We start from the raw sequence: 12687 nt of genomic DNA, 5'->3' as shown, positions 1-12687 counted from the left end.
TAAGAAGGTGGGTGAGAAACCAAACGATTGAGGCAGGCACCAGATGTCACCTCCCCACACCTGATTTGTCATGGAAGATGCCTGCTGGACACATCTAAGATTGAACAGGGAGAAGGATCAGGCCCCAAGATAGAGGTTGCTTACCTTGTGAAGGTGATGTTTACAACTGTTTAAGATGAGAATTTGCATATAACAAGCTTCTTAGTGGAGTAGGATTATCTGATGTGTTTTGTTTATTTTACCTGAATAATTTACTTTGAACTGTTTTCACTTGCAGCTGTTTAAATCCTGCATGTTATTAAGTATAACACTTTTGTTTATTATGAAGCCCAATGTAAATAATTGTTACCTGTGTGCGGGACAACCACAATGCTTCTCTCATTCATTATTAAAAGGGACAAAAACCTTTACGATCTTTCTGTGTGTAATACATGACTAAACCCTCCCAGACTTAAGCTGGTGTAGTGTCTATGTTACTCTGCAGGGGGTCAGTAACCCCAGCTCTTTGACTTGGCTAGAATATACCAGAGTTTCTGGCCCAGCAGGACAGGTAGGTGGGAGCCCCAAAGAGCAGCATCAGCATCAGTGATGTAATCAACACAACGTGTGACAAGATGAAGAGGATTACTGTGATCCAACCCATTACAAATATGCTACTATAGGATTCTGAATGTTTTCACACCTCACCTGAGAGAGACAATATAGCACCCCTTCCTGTCCAAATGTGCTTTTTATATATTACATACACAGCCCTAAAAGTGCATTTAACCTAGAACAAACCAATTTCTGGCCAACATGTCACTTTTAAGGCTCACTACTAGTCATTATGTGGAGGCTCACCCCTTTCTCCCTCTCATTTCTAACTTTTCCCTCTTTCTTTAAACCTAGTTCAGAGATTCACAAACGAGCAGTTCACTGTCCTTGTTTTCAGCACACAAAGCCAGGACTGCTAGAAAGAAAAGTTGATACTGTAGTCTAAACAGCAAAAGAACAGCATACAGTAAACCCTCGATCTAATGGACTAATAGGTAGGAAGGGGTGTTCATTATTGCTTAGAGTCCATTATATCCAAACGGTTATACTGCACAACGATGACGCACTGACCTTCCGAGCCCATCACTCACTCCTGTCCTCTGCTCCCACCTTGCCTTCGTCTTGCCCCATTCTTCCCCTTACACCTCCATCTCCCTCTCCCAATTACTAGGAGAGAAGCTGAATGCCAGCCTGGCTCCTTCCACCTCCTGCAGCCACTGGCTTCAAGCTGCCCATGCAAAGTAAAGCGTGGCTGCCCCAGTCTGCAGCCTCCAACACCATGGCTGCTCCTCAGGGCCATTGCAGGCAGCAGCAGCAGCTGGGTGCTGACGTGCTGCATGCACATGGGGCGAAGGGGGAAGAGCTCCTGCACCCCACAGCAGCAGCCCCTCCAGCCCAGCAGCCCCAGATGCTCCAGCAGCTCATCCAGCCTTGGAAGAGGCTCTGGTGAGTGAGTCTCTGGCATTTACTTAGGGCAGGCAGGTGGCTGGCAGAGAGCACCCATTATTTCCAAAGTCCACTGTATCAGTGTCCATTGAATTGAGGGTTTACTGTATTTACACTTCTAAAAAATATTTCAAAATGTTGATCAGACTGAAGTGGCTAAGCAACTGCTCTCCTAATATTAGTTTTCCATGTAAGTAATTACAACAGTGATATGTGACTGAAGAATACAGGGTCAATGGGTGCACTAGATAGTCTCGAGAAAGAATCCACATAGGAAAGAATTTGAGAACCATTCTAGAGATACAGGGCTGAAGTGTCATATTTTAAATAGGCTTTTGATTTAGTGTCCCCCCAGCCATGCATAAATCTAGGCCAACGTTCATTTTACTTTTTTCCTACAACACATGGACCAGAACACAAAATGGTTCACAAGGACTCAAATACAAAGCAACACAACCCTCAACACTCAACTATTCTACACTACTAAATTCAGTGTATTTGAATGACACATGGGGTTATAGGTGTACATCATTGATTAAAACCTAATCATATTGTAGAGTATTGAAATTTACTCCTTGTGCTTGAAGTCAACAACATTGATTGTTCAAACTGGCCTGAATTTAGGTCATAGCAATATATAAGTATAGAAGGCACCACTGAAGAAGTAAAGATTCACTGCTCCTCTTACCTGTGTATATAGCAAGAACGCTTGTATAGCACAACTATTGTTCAAGTAATGCAATTGTGTGCTTGGTGGTTTTGGTTTTGTCTTTTTTTTAAAAACAGGAATTACAAAATGCTGCATGTGCTATTGGAGGGGAAAAAATGAGTGGGAGTGGCTTAGTCAATCAGCATCTCCCTTCTGGGGAACTGGAAAGTCCGTATTCTGTTCCCAACAGCAAGAATATAACTCTCCTTCAAATAGGCTGATGGATGTCACTCCAGCTAACAGCTCAGTCAGGTCTTCCTGTCTAGACTCAGACTAAATAAATTGTTACTCAACACACAATGTACAGTAAGGGCAAAAATTACACCAGGGTATTCAGATTAGGTTACAAAGGCAGGCTGATAATGCAGCTCAGTGGAGACATATGGTATGGTCCAATCCCACTCCCATTCATTTGTTTTAATTGCATATATGTTGTTCTGTCTGCATTGTTTTAACAGACTTTCCACTTCCTGTTAACTGTACTGGTTGAAGAGGATATCAATGGTGTTACTGCACTGCTCTTTCCATACAGAAGTCACTGTTACACAGGGATTATTTTACTGTGTAAAAGACTTGATTACTGCTTGTTACATTAAACACATGTACATTTTCTACAAAGCAAAAATGGGTCAAGCTCTGTTCTTACATATGTCACGTGCAATTATAGCAAAGGCAGTAATAAGTCAAGCTTCAAGATGAGTACAAATAGATCAACGTTTAAATGAACCTGACAATGTAAAGCTTCTACTTCCCAAACTGCAGTTGTCATCTTACTAGACATTCAACCTCCTGCATCAGTCGTCTTTGTCTTAAGTAATAAATATGGTCTAAACATTAGACTAGTAGAGCAATTACAAGCTCTAACCCATGTTTCCTCTAGTTTTCTTTCCATCCACGGGCAGAATATTTGTTTCTATGGGCACCAAGTCATGTGCAAATATGCACCACCAAAAGGAAACAAACTTACCTCTGGGTACTTTGCTAAATCCTCTGGGTGGCATTTGAATCTCTTCTGAGCAGCTGCATAAATGCGCAACTTACAGGGAAGACTGGCTCTAACTGATCATACAGATCTTTTTATATTGATGAGCTTGTTAAGAATCAGGTCAAATTTAGTGGTTTCCCCCAGCTGTTTTGGAGCACTTAGTGAAATGTACAGAATGGAAGATCTCATGAAGTCAGGTGCTACATATTCAGTGTAACATAAGGCACCAAATTCCAATATGGCACATTTGACAAAATGATTTTGACAAAAAAAAATCTTAGTACCCAGTTCAGTCTAAGTTTTTTACCCCAATAGCATCTTCCTCCCTACCTCTTTTTGGACATTTAATGCTGTTTTATTTGAAAAAGTCAGAAAATAGCCATTTAAGCATGATGGGAAAGAAATAAGCCTAGTTGTGCCTGAAAAGCTAAGTGACAAACATGGACAAGACATTCTAGTATTTGAGTTTTCATGGAATAACTCAGGCCTAACTCCCCTAATACGAAGAGTTTTTCATCCTTTATGATGGAAGGGAAGTCTACACACACTGAACTTAGACTTTCAACTGCAATGTACAATTCTACTGAGTACACTGCTGAGGCAGATTTGTTCTAAGTAATGGCATGGATTCATTTAAATTTCTGGCATGATGCTTCTTGAAGACCCACCTCATTCTTCTTTTTACTTATACTACTAGTGTAGAAAAAGCCAAGATTTGCACCAATATTTTGCAACTCCATCACCATATCTTCTGGTTATATCAGGCTTCTGCTGGACAGTGGCAGTAAAAGACAGCTTTTCACAGAAAATTGAAGCATATGATCATTTTTTCTGTTTGGATGAACAATTTGCTCATTTCATGCTCAGTGATAGGGGCTTGCAGTTTTCAGCTTTTGAGCTGATTAAAACCCAAGTTGGCTTATGTTTCACATAGGTTTAGGAAAGCAACCCAGCAAAGTTGCTTTATTGATGCAGATCAGGAGGATCTGAAACTGCATATTAAAGAAATGGTTCGATATTGTTCAGTTTTTCCATTCTCTTTATTGCCAACAAATGTATATTTAAAATATCAAGGTCCAAAAAAACTTGTGTAATAAATACTTCACTTTAGGCTGTAATAAATAAAAAATTAACAAGGAATGCACTTTGCCAGCCACAAGCGTGGCTAGTTCTTGAAAAATAAGGAAGAAATTATGGCCATAGTTCACAGTTTAAGCAGCCAAAAATCTGCTCATTACAGCTATTCCGCAACATGGAGCTCTCCCTACCTCCCCCTTTCCAGAAGCATATTTCACGGTTTCCTCCTTCAAAACTGCCCCCTACAAAGTTAGAAGTCAATCCGCTGAACTTTAGTCAAGTCTTCAAACATGTTCAAAGCAAGAAAGCTACATTCCAAGAACTCCTTGTCACACAGTTTCATTAGTCCAACAAAATAGGATTAGGCGTCAAGTCTGGTCCCAGCCCAGCACACTAAAAGAATAGTTTCGTACCACCACTCATCCATCAATCAACTTGCTTGTTGCTCCACTGCCTCCACTGTAGACTTCACAGTGAAAAGTGTCCTTTGGGTTTAAGGGGGGGTCTGTTTTTAGTTACATCTTTGCAACAACATATTCAGTGCATATTCCATTCTGTGTTTTAGTTCCAATGAACATCCAGCCATCAAAAGGGTTGTCAGGCGAAATGTTGTAGATATCCTATCTTCATTGATGTAGGTAAGGAGATATTCCTCACTTTGGTTGCAGATGATTATTTTTGTGTGATCATGGTAAAAGTTCACCTACAAAAAAGGTAAGAATTATTATTTACTTTTTCCCTGTCAACCTTTAGATGCAGGCATCCAAAGGAAAGTCACAGGATACACCATGCAAGAATATCAAAGGGAACACACATTTCATAAAATCATAGAATCATAGAACACTAGGACCGGAAGGGGCCTCGAGAGGCCATCGAGTCCAGTCCCCTGCCCCGACGGCCGGACCGACCACTATCTACACCATCCCTGATAGACATCTATCTAATCTGTTCTTAAATATCTCCAGCGAAGGAGATTCCACAACCTCCCTTGGCAACTTATTCCAGTACTTGACCACTCTGACAATTAGGAACTTTTTCCTAATGCCCAACCTAAACTTCCCTTGCTGCAGCTTAAGTCCATTGCCTCTTGTTCTCTCCTCAGAGGCCAAGAAGAACAAGTTTTCTCCCTCCTCCTTATGACACCCTTTAAGATATCTGAAAACCGCTATCATGTCCCCCCTCAATCTTCTCTTTTCCAAGCTAAACAAGCCCAATTCTTTCAGCCTTTCTTCATAAGTCATGTTCTCCAGACCTTTTATCATTCTAGTTGCTCTTCTCTGGACCTTCTCTAATTTCTCCACATCTTTCTTGAATTGGGGTGCCCAGAACTGGACACAATATTCCAGCTGAGGCCTAACCAGCGCAGAGTAGAGCGGTAGAATGTTTTCTCGTATCTTCTTCACAACACACCTGCTAATGCATCCCAGAATCACGTTTGCTTCTTTTGCAACAGCATCACACTGCTGACTCACATTTAACTTGTGATCTACTAGAACCCCTAGATCCCTTTCTGCTGTACTCCTTCCTAGACAGTCTTTTCCCATTCTGTATGTGTGAAACAGATTATTCCTTCCCAATTGCAGCACCTTACATTTATCTTTATTAAACTTCATCCTGTTTACTTCAGACCATTTCTCCAATTTATCTAGATCATTCTGAATTATGACCCTATCCTCCAAGGTAGTTGCAACCCCTCTCAGCTTGGTATTATCTGCAAACTTAATAAGCATACTTTCTACGCCAATATCCAAATCATTAATGAAGATATTGAACAGAACTGGTCCCAAAACAGACCCCTGCGGAACCCCACTTGTTATGCTTTTCCAGCAGGATTGAGCACCATTAACAACTACTCTCTGGGTACGATTAGCCAGCCAGTTATGCACCCACCTTATTGCAGCCCCATTTAAGTTGGACTTGCCTAGTTTGTCGATAAGAATATTATGCGAGACCGTATCAAATGCTTTACTAAAGTCTAGGTATACCACATCCACTGCTTCTCCCTTATCTACGAGTCTCGTTATCGTGTCAAAACAAGCTGTCAGGTTGGTTTGACATGCTTTGTTTTTTACAAAACCATGCTGGCTGTTCCCTATCACTTTACTACCTTCCAAGAGCTTGCAGATGAATTCCTTAACTACCTGCTCCATTACCTTTCCTGGCACAGAATTTAAGCTGACTGGCCTGTAATTTCCTGGGTTGTTCTTGTTCCCCTTTTTGTAGATGGGCACTATATTTGCCCTCTTCCAGTCTTCTGGAATCTCTCCTGTCTCCCATGACTTTCCAAAAATGAGAGATAACGGGTCAGCTACCTCTTCTATCAGCTCCTTGAGGATTCTAGGATGCATTTCATCAGGCCCTGGTGACTTGTAGGCATCTAATTTTTCCAAATGGTTTTTAACTTGTTCTTTTTTTATTTCAAAAACTAACTCTACACCTTTTCCACCAGCATTCACTATGTCAGGCATTCCTTTAGACTTCTCTGTGAAGACCGAAACAAAGAAGTCATTAAGCATCTCTGCCATTTCCAAGTTCCCCGTTACTGTTTCTCCCTCCTCACTGACCAATGGCCCTACCCTGTCCTTGGTCTTCCTCTTGTTTCTAATATATTTGTAAAAGGCCTTCTTGTTACCCTTTATGCCTTTATACTCAGTACCATCTTAGAAGTATTTACCTGAAGAGTGCCATCATTGAAAAGCATCATTAATGCTTTATCAGATTTTAGCCACTGTAAGAGGTACAGCCTGGGTCTGCGAACATCAGTTACACTGGGCAGATCCCCTCCCTAGAATAAAACAGAGCACAAAGCCACCTGTCAGCTCATGTTTGCTGCAAGTTCGTTGACTTCAGTGACCTTTCAGAATTTGAGCTGTGCTTACATCCATGAGGTTTTCCTCCATGTAGTGAGAGAAGTATTTCAGAACAGTTACTTGGCTGATGAATTGTTCAGGGGCATCTGTAGCTGCAAAGACAGAGCACTGGCCTAGTTCTGCATAGTAGTGGACAGTTCTGCAGGACAAAGAGAAAAATGACACTGTTATAGCTATGTTCACACATAACATTTAAGGCACACTCTGTGTAATAATTGTCAATTTCACCATTTGAAGGCATTTACTTTTTGTCTGGAAGGAGGCTCATGTGTGCTCCGTTGTTGAAAAGAACGCCAACAGTGTGGTCTGATAGCTGATAACCAAAGCCGTATTTGTTAGAGTAGTCAACCCATTTTGTAACCCACTGGAATGAGGCTGTCAGTTGTTCTTTGGGAACACTGTCTGCTTCCGGCATGTTCTCAAGACATCCTCGCAGAACTCTTGCAACTGTATCAGCAACACTTCCCATGGTACTGTCTTCCAAACCTGGAAAGAGAAGAACTGTTATATTATGCTGATAGTTCAGGCTCAACCATCTACTCCTTAGTCTAAATAAATCTAGCTTTGTCAACCTCGTAAGATTTAGTTCTTACAGAATACAGAATTACAACCAATATTTAGTTTCAAGAATGTGTTCTAAGGCGAAATTCCACCGGTTTTGTATGACGTTTGTTTCTACTATCTTGTATGCATGGTTAGACAAGAAAACTCAATTCTACTAATGCTGTACTTACATTCACTGCTGCTGCTGCAACTTCCTAGAGTTCCTCTAACTATCATTCTAATGGAGTCTCCAATGTGTTTAGTCTCTGCTAGAGTTCCAGGCTTGGCTGCTGTAAAGTGAGGAGGCTGGGTCTCCTACAACAAGAAATCATGCATTTAAGAATCAGTTAGGTCAGTCAAGGTTTACACACAAGGCTTTTGTATGGCTCTCATTATCTTACTGCCCAGAAAATAAATTTTAGGAGACCTAGTATCTGCTTCCTAACAAGGAGGATGGAATATTTTATCAAAAAAAGGATGTAATTTTGCTACCAAAGTTTAATGAACATGTAGTTGATTGATGTTGCTTATGTCTTGCATTTTTCAAAGCCTGGACAACATAGAAAAACTGGTTACTCTAGTTCTCATGAACCCACAAAACACTGTGGCATTTGGGTTGCACATACTGTATGTGAACATTGCAATCCCAACCATTTCACTGACAGTCTACGAAGACTTATTTGTGTGATACTCAAGTCCTTATATTTGGTGTATTGGGGAAAATGCTTGACAGCATCCCTTTAAAATTTATGCAGACTGATGCACAAATAACGATGGATGGAAGGCCAAATTCTCAAGATGTAGGGAGATTCTATACAACTAATGAAAACTACTGCATACCAGTGTCACAAGACACACCTAAGCCTCCTTACAGTCACTACTATACAACCACTAATTATTTATGCATGGTTAGGAAATATAAATGAATGTGTGCCAAGTTGTATTACTTCCCCATCCCACAGAAGTTTACCAATTTGACTATACCTCATCGGTCCTGTGTCTGTGGGGCTGCTGGGTTATTGAGGTCTTTTTCAAATCATGTCTAAGTTTGTAGATTTCTTCATCTTCTTTACCTAGTCTGTCTGTAATTTAAGAAGCCAAAAAACATTAACATCCAGGGTTTTTTCACACGCATACTATAAATACCCTAAAACAACATTAGCTACAAGCCAGGATGGAATGTGTAAAAAGCTCACTCTCTCTTCTTGCAGTGCATTCTCCCACCTGCAGTGTGCTCATGGCAAGCATTATGTATAATTGCACTTCTGCCTCAAGACTAGAAGTGTAGTTAAACAGAAACAGTATGTTAGGGACCAATAAAAAGCCTGTTGGTATGCCATACAGAACACTCCCTCTGTTAGTTGGAGTGGTAGAGTATCGTCTACATTTGCCTACACCTACTGGTATGTAAGTCAATATGAATAGGATCATGACAAGACAGTTCAGTAATAAACAAACGGTTTACATTATAATTGGGTAAATACAAATGCTGTTTTTAGATTCTGCAGCAGTGCCACTAGCTGACAAACAAACAAACAATCTATATGCACAAGTACAATTCTACTGTACTTACTATGTGTATCAAAGTATCTTGCTTTTTCCTTTTTACCACCAAACAGAGCAGCAGCTGCCTTTTTGAAGAAACTCTTAGCCGGACTTGACAAATGGAAGTCAGGAACGGTGTGACAACAGCTAGAAGAGAGTCGATCTGGTGTAAAGCCCTGTGGAAATATAACGCAGAAGTCAGTAATTTGAAAACTGAGCTGCACTAACTGGAATGATTTGGACAAGAAGGTCACACAGTACATACCTGTAAAAAAAAGTCATGTCGAATGATATCATCTAAACTGGGCCGGTCCTCAGGATTTTTTGACAACATGCTAGCTATTAAGTGCTTTGCAGGTGCTAAGAGAGATGATGGCAGAGTATATCTTGCTTCTCTTATACATCTGTAGGTTTCTTTAAGGTTTGTGGTCTCAAATGGGGGTCTTCCTAATAGCATTGTGTACCTATTTAAAGAGAACAAAAGAGGCATTCAGTGCTTAAGTAAATGCAAGAAACTTCAAAACTCTAAAAAACATAAAACATTGTTAGCCCATTTCTTAGCAAGAAGTTGTTTGGAGAAGTCCTATATTATGTTGGTAGGTTAGGCAGACTTCAGGTAGTGTGTTCACCCAGTCATTGCCTCCACTTTGAACCCTAAAGCCTGTCCAAATTACATTTTCAAGACTGCTTTGAGTCTTTGAAGCAATACGTACATTACACAGCCTAACGCCCAAATGTCAGATTCACAGCCATGTCCTTGTTTGTTCAGGACTTCTGGGGAGAGGTAATTTGGTGTGCCACAGATTGTTCTGCAAACCAAAGAAATTAAAAGTCAGTATTATTAACCCCAAGAAGAAATGTAGTAGAATTTTCATAGGGCAGGTTACCCATCCCACCGCCTATACCCCCCGCATTACATTTGGCCAAGAGCTTAAAAACTCGTAAGAAAGAGTGTGAATCACATTTGCATAGTTAAGATTCCAATTTAGTGTCTTCAGTGTTACAGGATAAGCCATAACCACTTGACTGCAACACTCAGTCAGGCATCCTGCCCCTGGCATTGTCCATCATCTAAGTGTCCAGAGCAAAAAGACACCCTACATACAGGAAGCTCTTTCATATCCAGCAGGCCTGGGACTGGGAGGCTGCCAGATAGTCAAATAATTCTGGATAGAGAGGTGTCCCCGGCAATGCATAAAACTAAACAAAAACAAGATTAGATACTAAAAAACAAAAAATGTATGCAGAGTACTTTATTTACCAACAGCAGTGCTGTACACTGAACTTATATTTTCTGTATTTATTTGTATCTATTTTCACTATACTGTACTTATGGAAAACGTAACTAAAATTTACTTATGGTTAAAATGCCAGTTATTTGAGAGTTCCAGATGATAAAATGCCGGATATGAAAGAGTTTACTGTATACTGAAGAGCTTTTACATGAGGGAAGGTTCTGACCCCTGCAGCGGTAAGCTGATCTTTGTATTCCTCCAATTTTTTAAGGTTCTTGCTCAGGATTAATGCTGTTCCTTAGACATTCTTGAGACTCCTACCTCCTCCTGTGTTCCAGTGGTTCCAACCTTGCTGCCAAGCCAAAGTCTCCTACTTTTAGTTCCATGGCCTCATTAATGAAAAAATTACCTAGACAAAAAAAAAAAAGTGAATCCCTTCATTGCAAGACAGAGATGCATTAGCTACTAGTGCTGAGTCACATTAACAGATGCCAGCAAACAGGCAAGCTTATTTTTTAAATGAATACTTAATGTCATTACTTAAGTGCTCCAGGTTTCCATTGCAGAAAAAGAAGTGATTCTATCAATTGAGCTGTCAGTGTGCTAAGTGCCCCTGTGCTAGAAACAATGCATGTTGCAATCAATGAAAAAAGGGCTTACCTAGTTTAAGGTCTCTGTGCAAGATTTCCTGTTCATGAAGATATTTTAATCCTGACACTATCTGCCTGAGGTAGTATCGCACTTCTGGTTCCGTCAGTACTTTCCTTGCTTTTAAGATATGAGCCATAGACTGGAAAAAAACAAAAAAAGAAAAGAAAAAAGCACAAAGAGGTGAATCGATGTTCTCAAGAAGGTTTCACTTTATGGATAAATAACCACCTAAAGAAGCCATAAGAAATACCTTTTACATATTATACATTTACATTTGTTGCAGATCCCAAGCAAGTTAACGCTACATTTCTCCCCACAGATGCTCACCCTTCTACTGCAGTACTCCAGAAGAATATAAATATTCTCTTTGTCTTCAAAGTAGTGATAAAACTGCACAACGTGCCGGTGATTAAGCATTCTGTGGAGCTCAATCTCTTTATCAATCTAAGGAACAAGACACAAGAAACAGCTAATTAGCCTCCTAGCCCTGGTTGAGAAGGCTGGGAACACCAGCAGACATTTCTAAACAAGGAAGGGCCATGCCCCACACAAAGAGATTTTTTCCAGCACGAGTCACTGATGCACACACCTTTTCCCTTTGATGAGGTTTAGCCACTCTGCTGTGAGGAATGATTTTTGCAGCATAGACTTTGTTGGTCATTAAATCGGTCATCTCGTAACATTTGGCAAATCCACCCTAAAGAACATGCAAAAAAAGGGCAACTCAGCGTGGCATGAAAGGTGACCCCACATTTCATCAGTCATCTGCTCCGTCTATTCCTGACCACGCTTGCAAGACTGTCAGCACCGAGCGTTTATTTCTGTAGCAGGCAGACCCCACCTAGCTTTGTGTGTGTGTGTGTGTTGGGAGAGGGGGTTCAATCAAAGCCATCTGACAGCGAGGGAACCATCGCTACTATGGGGGCGGGAAGGGGCGACCCCGAGAACAGCACTGGGGCACGGAGCGCCAGTTTAACACACATGATCCACGCGTAGCGTGTACACAGCCAAGGCGATCCGATCCGATCCGACCCCATGCTAGACATGCACAGGTCACCCCACGCCCACCGCGCGGCACCACCCGGCAGCCCGCAAGGTAACCACGCGGCCGGGCACTGCGGCCAGGCGTGGGGAAGGGGCCCAGACAAGACGCTCCTGCCCGGCTTGGGGAAGGTGCGCGCCGCGCCCGGGCCCCGCTGCGGGAAGGGAGCGGGGCTGCTCCCGGGGCGAGGCAGAGGCGGCGGCAAGCGGGTGCTTTACCTTGCCGAGCACCTTGCCGCGGCAGTAACGCCTGCCCGTGCCGGGGTCGGTGATGATGCGGGAGACCTCGGGGGCAGCCGGCGGGTGGTGATGCTGAGGCTGCTCCTCGAGTGGCTTCTTGCGCCGGGCCTCCCCGCCGCAGGCTTTGCCCATTGCCGGCTCTCCCCCCTTGGGGCCGCCGCTGCCAGCCGGCTGGTGAGCGATAGTCCGCAGTAACTCCATCCCAGCCCGCCTGCCCCGGCCCAGCCACTCGCCACTGCGCGGAGCGCCGCCTGGACTTGCCCCTTATATGGGAGGCGGCGGCGGCCCCGCCACGCCCCGAACCCGCCGCCG

At 42.3% G+C, this 12687-nt stretch overlaps 1 protein-coding gene across 1 annotated transcript; it reads right to left on the bottom strand.

The window, feature by feature from the left end:
* Positions 1-3545: 3545 nt before the first annotated feature.
* On the bottom strand, positions 3546-12603 carry PLK2 (polo like kinase 2). The gene is made up of 14 exons (XM_074994282.1): positions 12355-12603; positions 11684-11791; positions 11422-11538; positions 11104-11233; positions 10765-10852; positions 9922-10017; positions 9474-9672; positions 9237-9384; positions 8648-8745; positions 7855-7978; positions 7366-7606; positions 7130-7259; positions 6925-7035; positions 3546-4953 (listed from the first exon to the last, which is right to left on the bottom strand). The coding sequence occupies exons 1-14, from the start codon at positions 12574-12576 to the stop codon at positions 4762-4764; spliced, it is 2004 nt and encodes a 667-aa protein (XP_074850383.1). The 5' UTR covers positions 12577-12603; the 3' UTR covers positions 3546-4761.
* Positions 12604-12687: the final 84 nt, after the last annotated feature.

The sequence above is a fragment of the Carettochelys insculpta genome, chromosome 5 (assembly GCF_033958435.1).
Source record: "Carettochelys insculpta isolate YL-2023 chromosome 5, ASM3395843v1, whole genome shotgun sequence".
Taxonomy (NCBI): Eukaryota; Metazoa; Chordata; order Testudines; family Carettochelyidae; genus Carettochelys; species Carettochelys insculpta.
The sequence above is the reverse complement of the archived record's forward strand: the minus strand, read 5'-3'. Positions and strand labels throughout refer to the sequence as shown.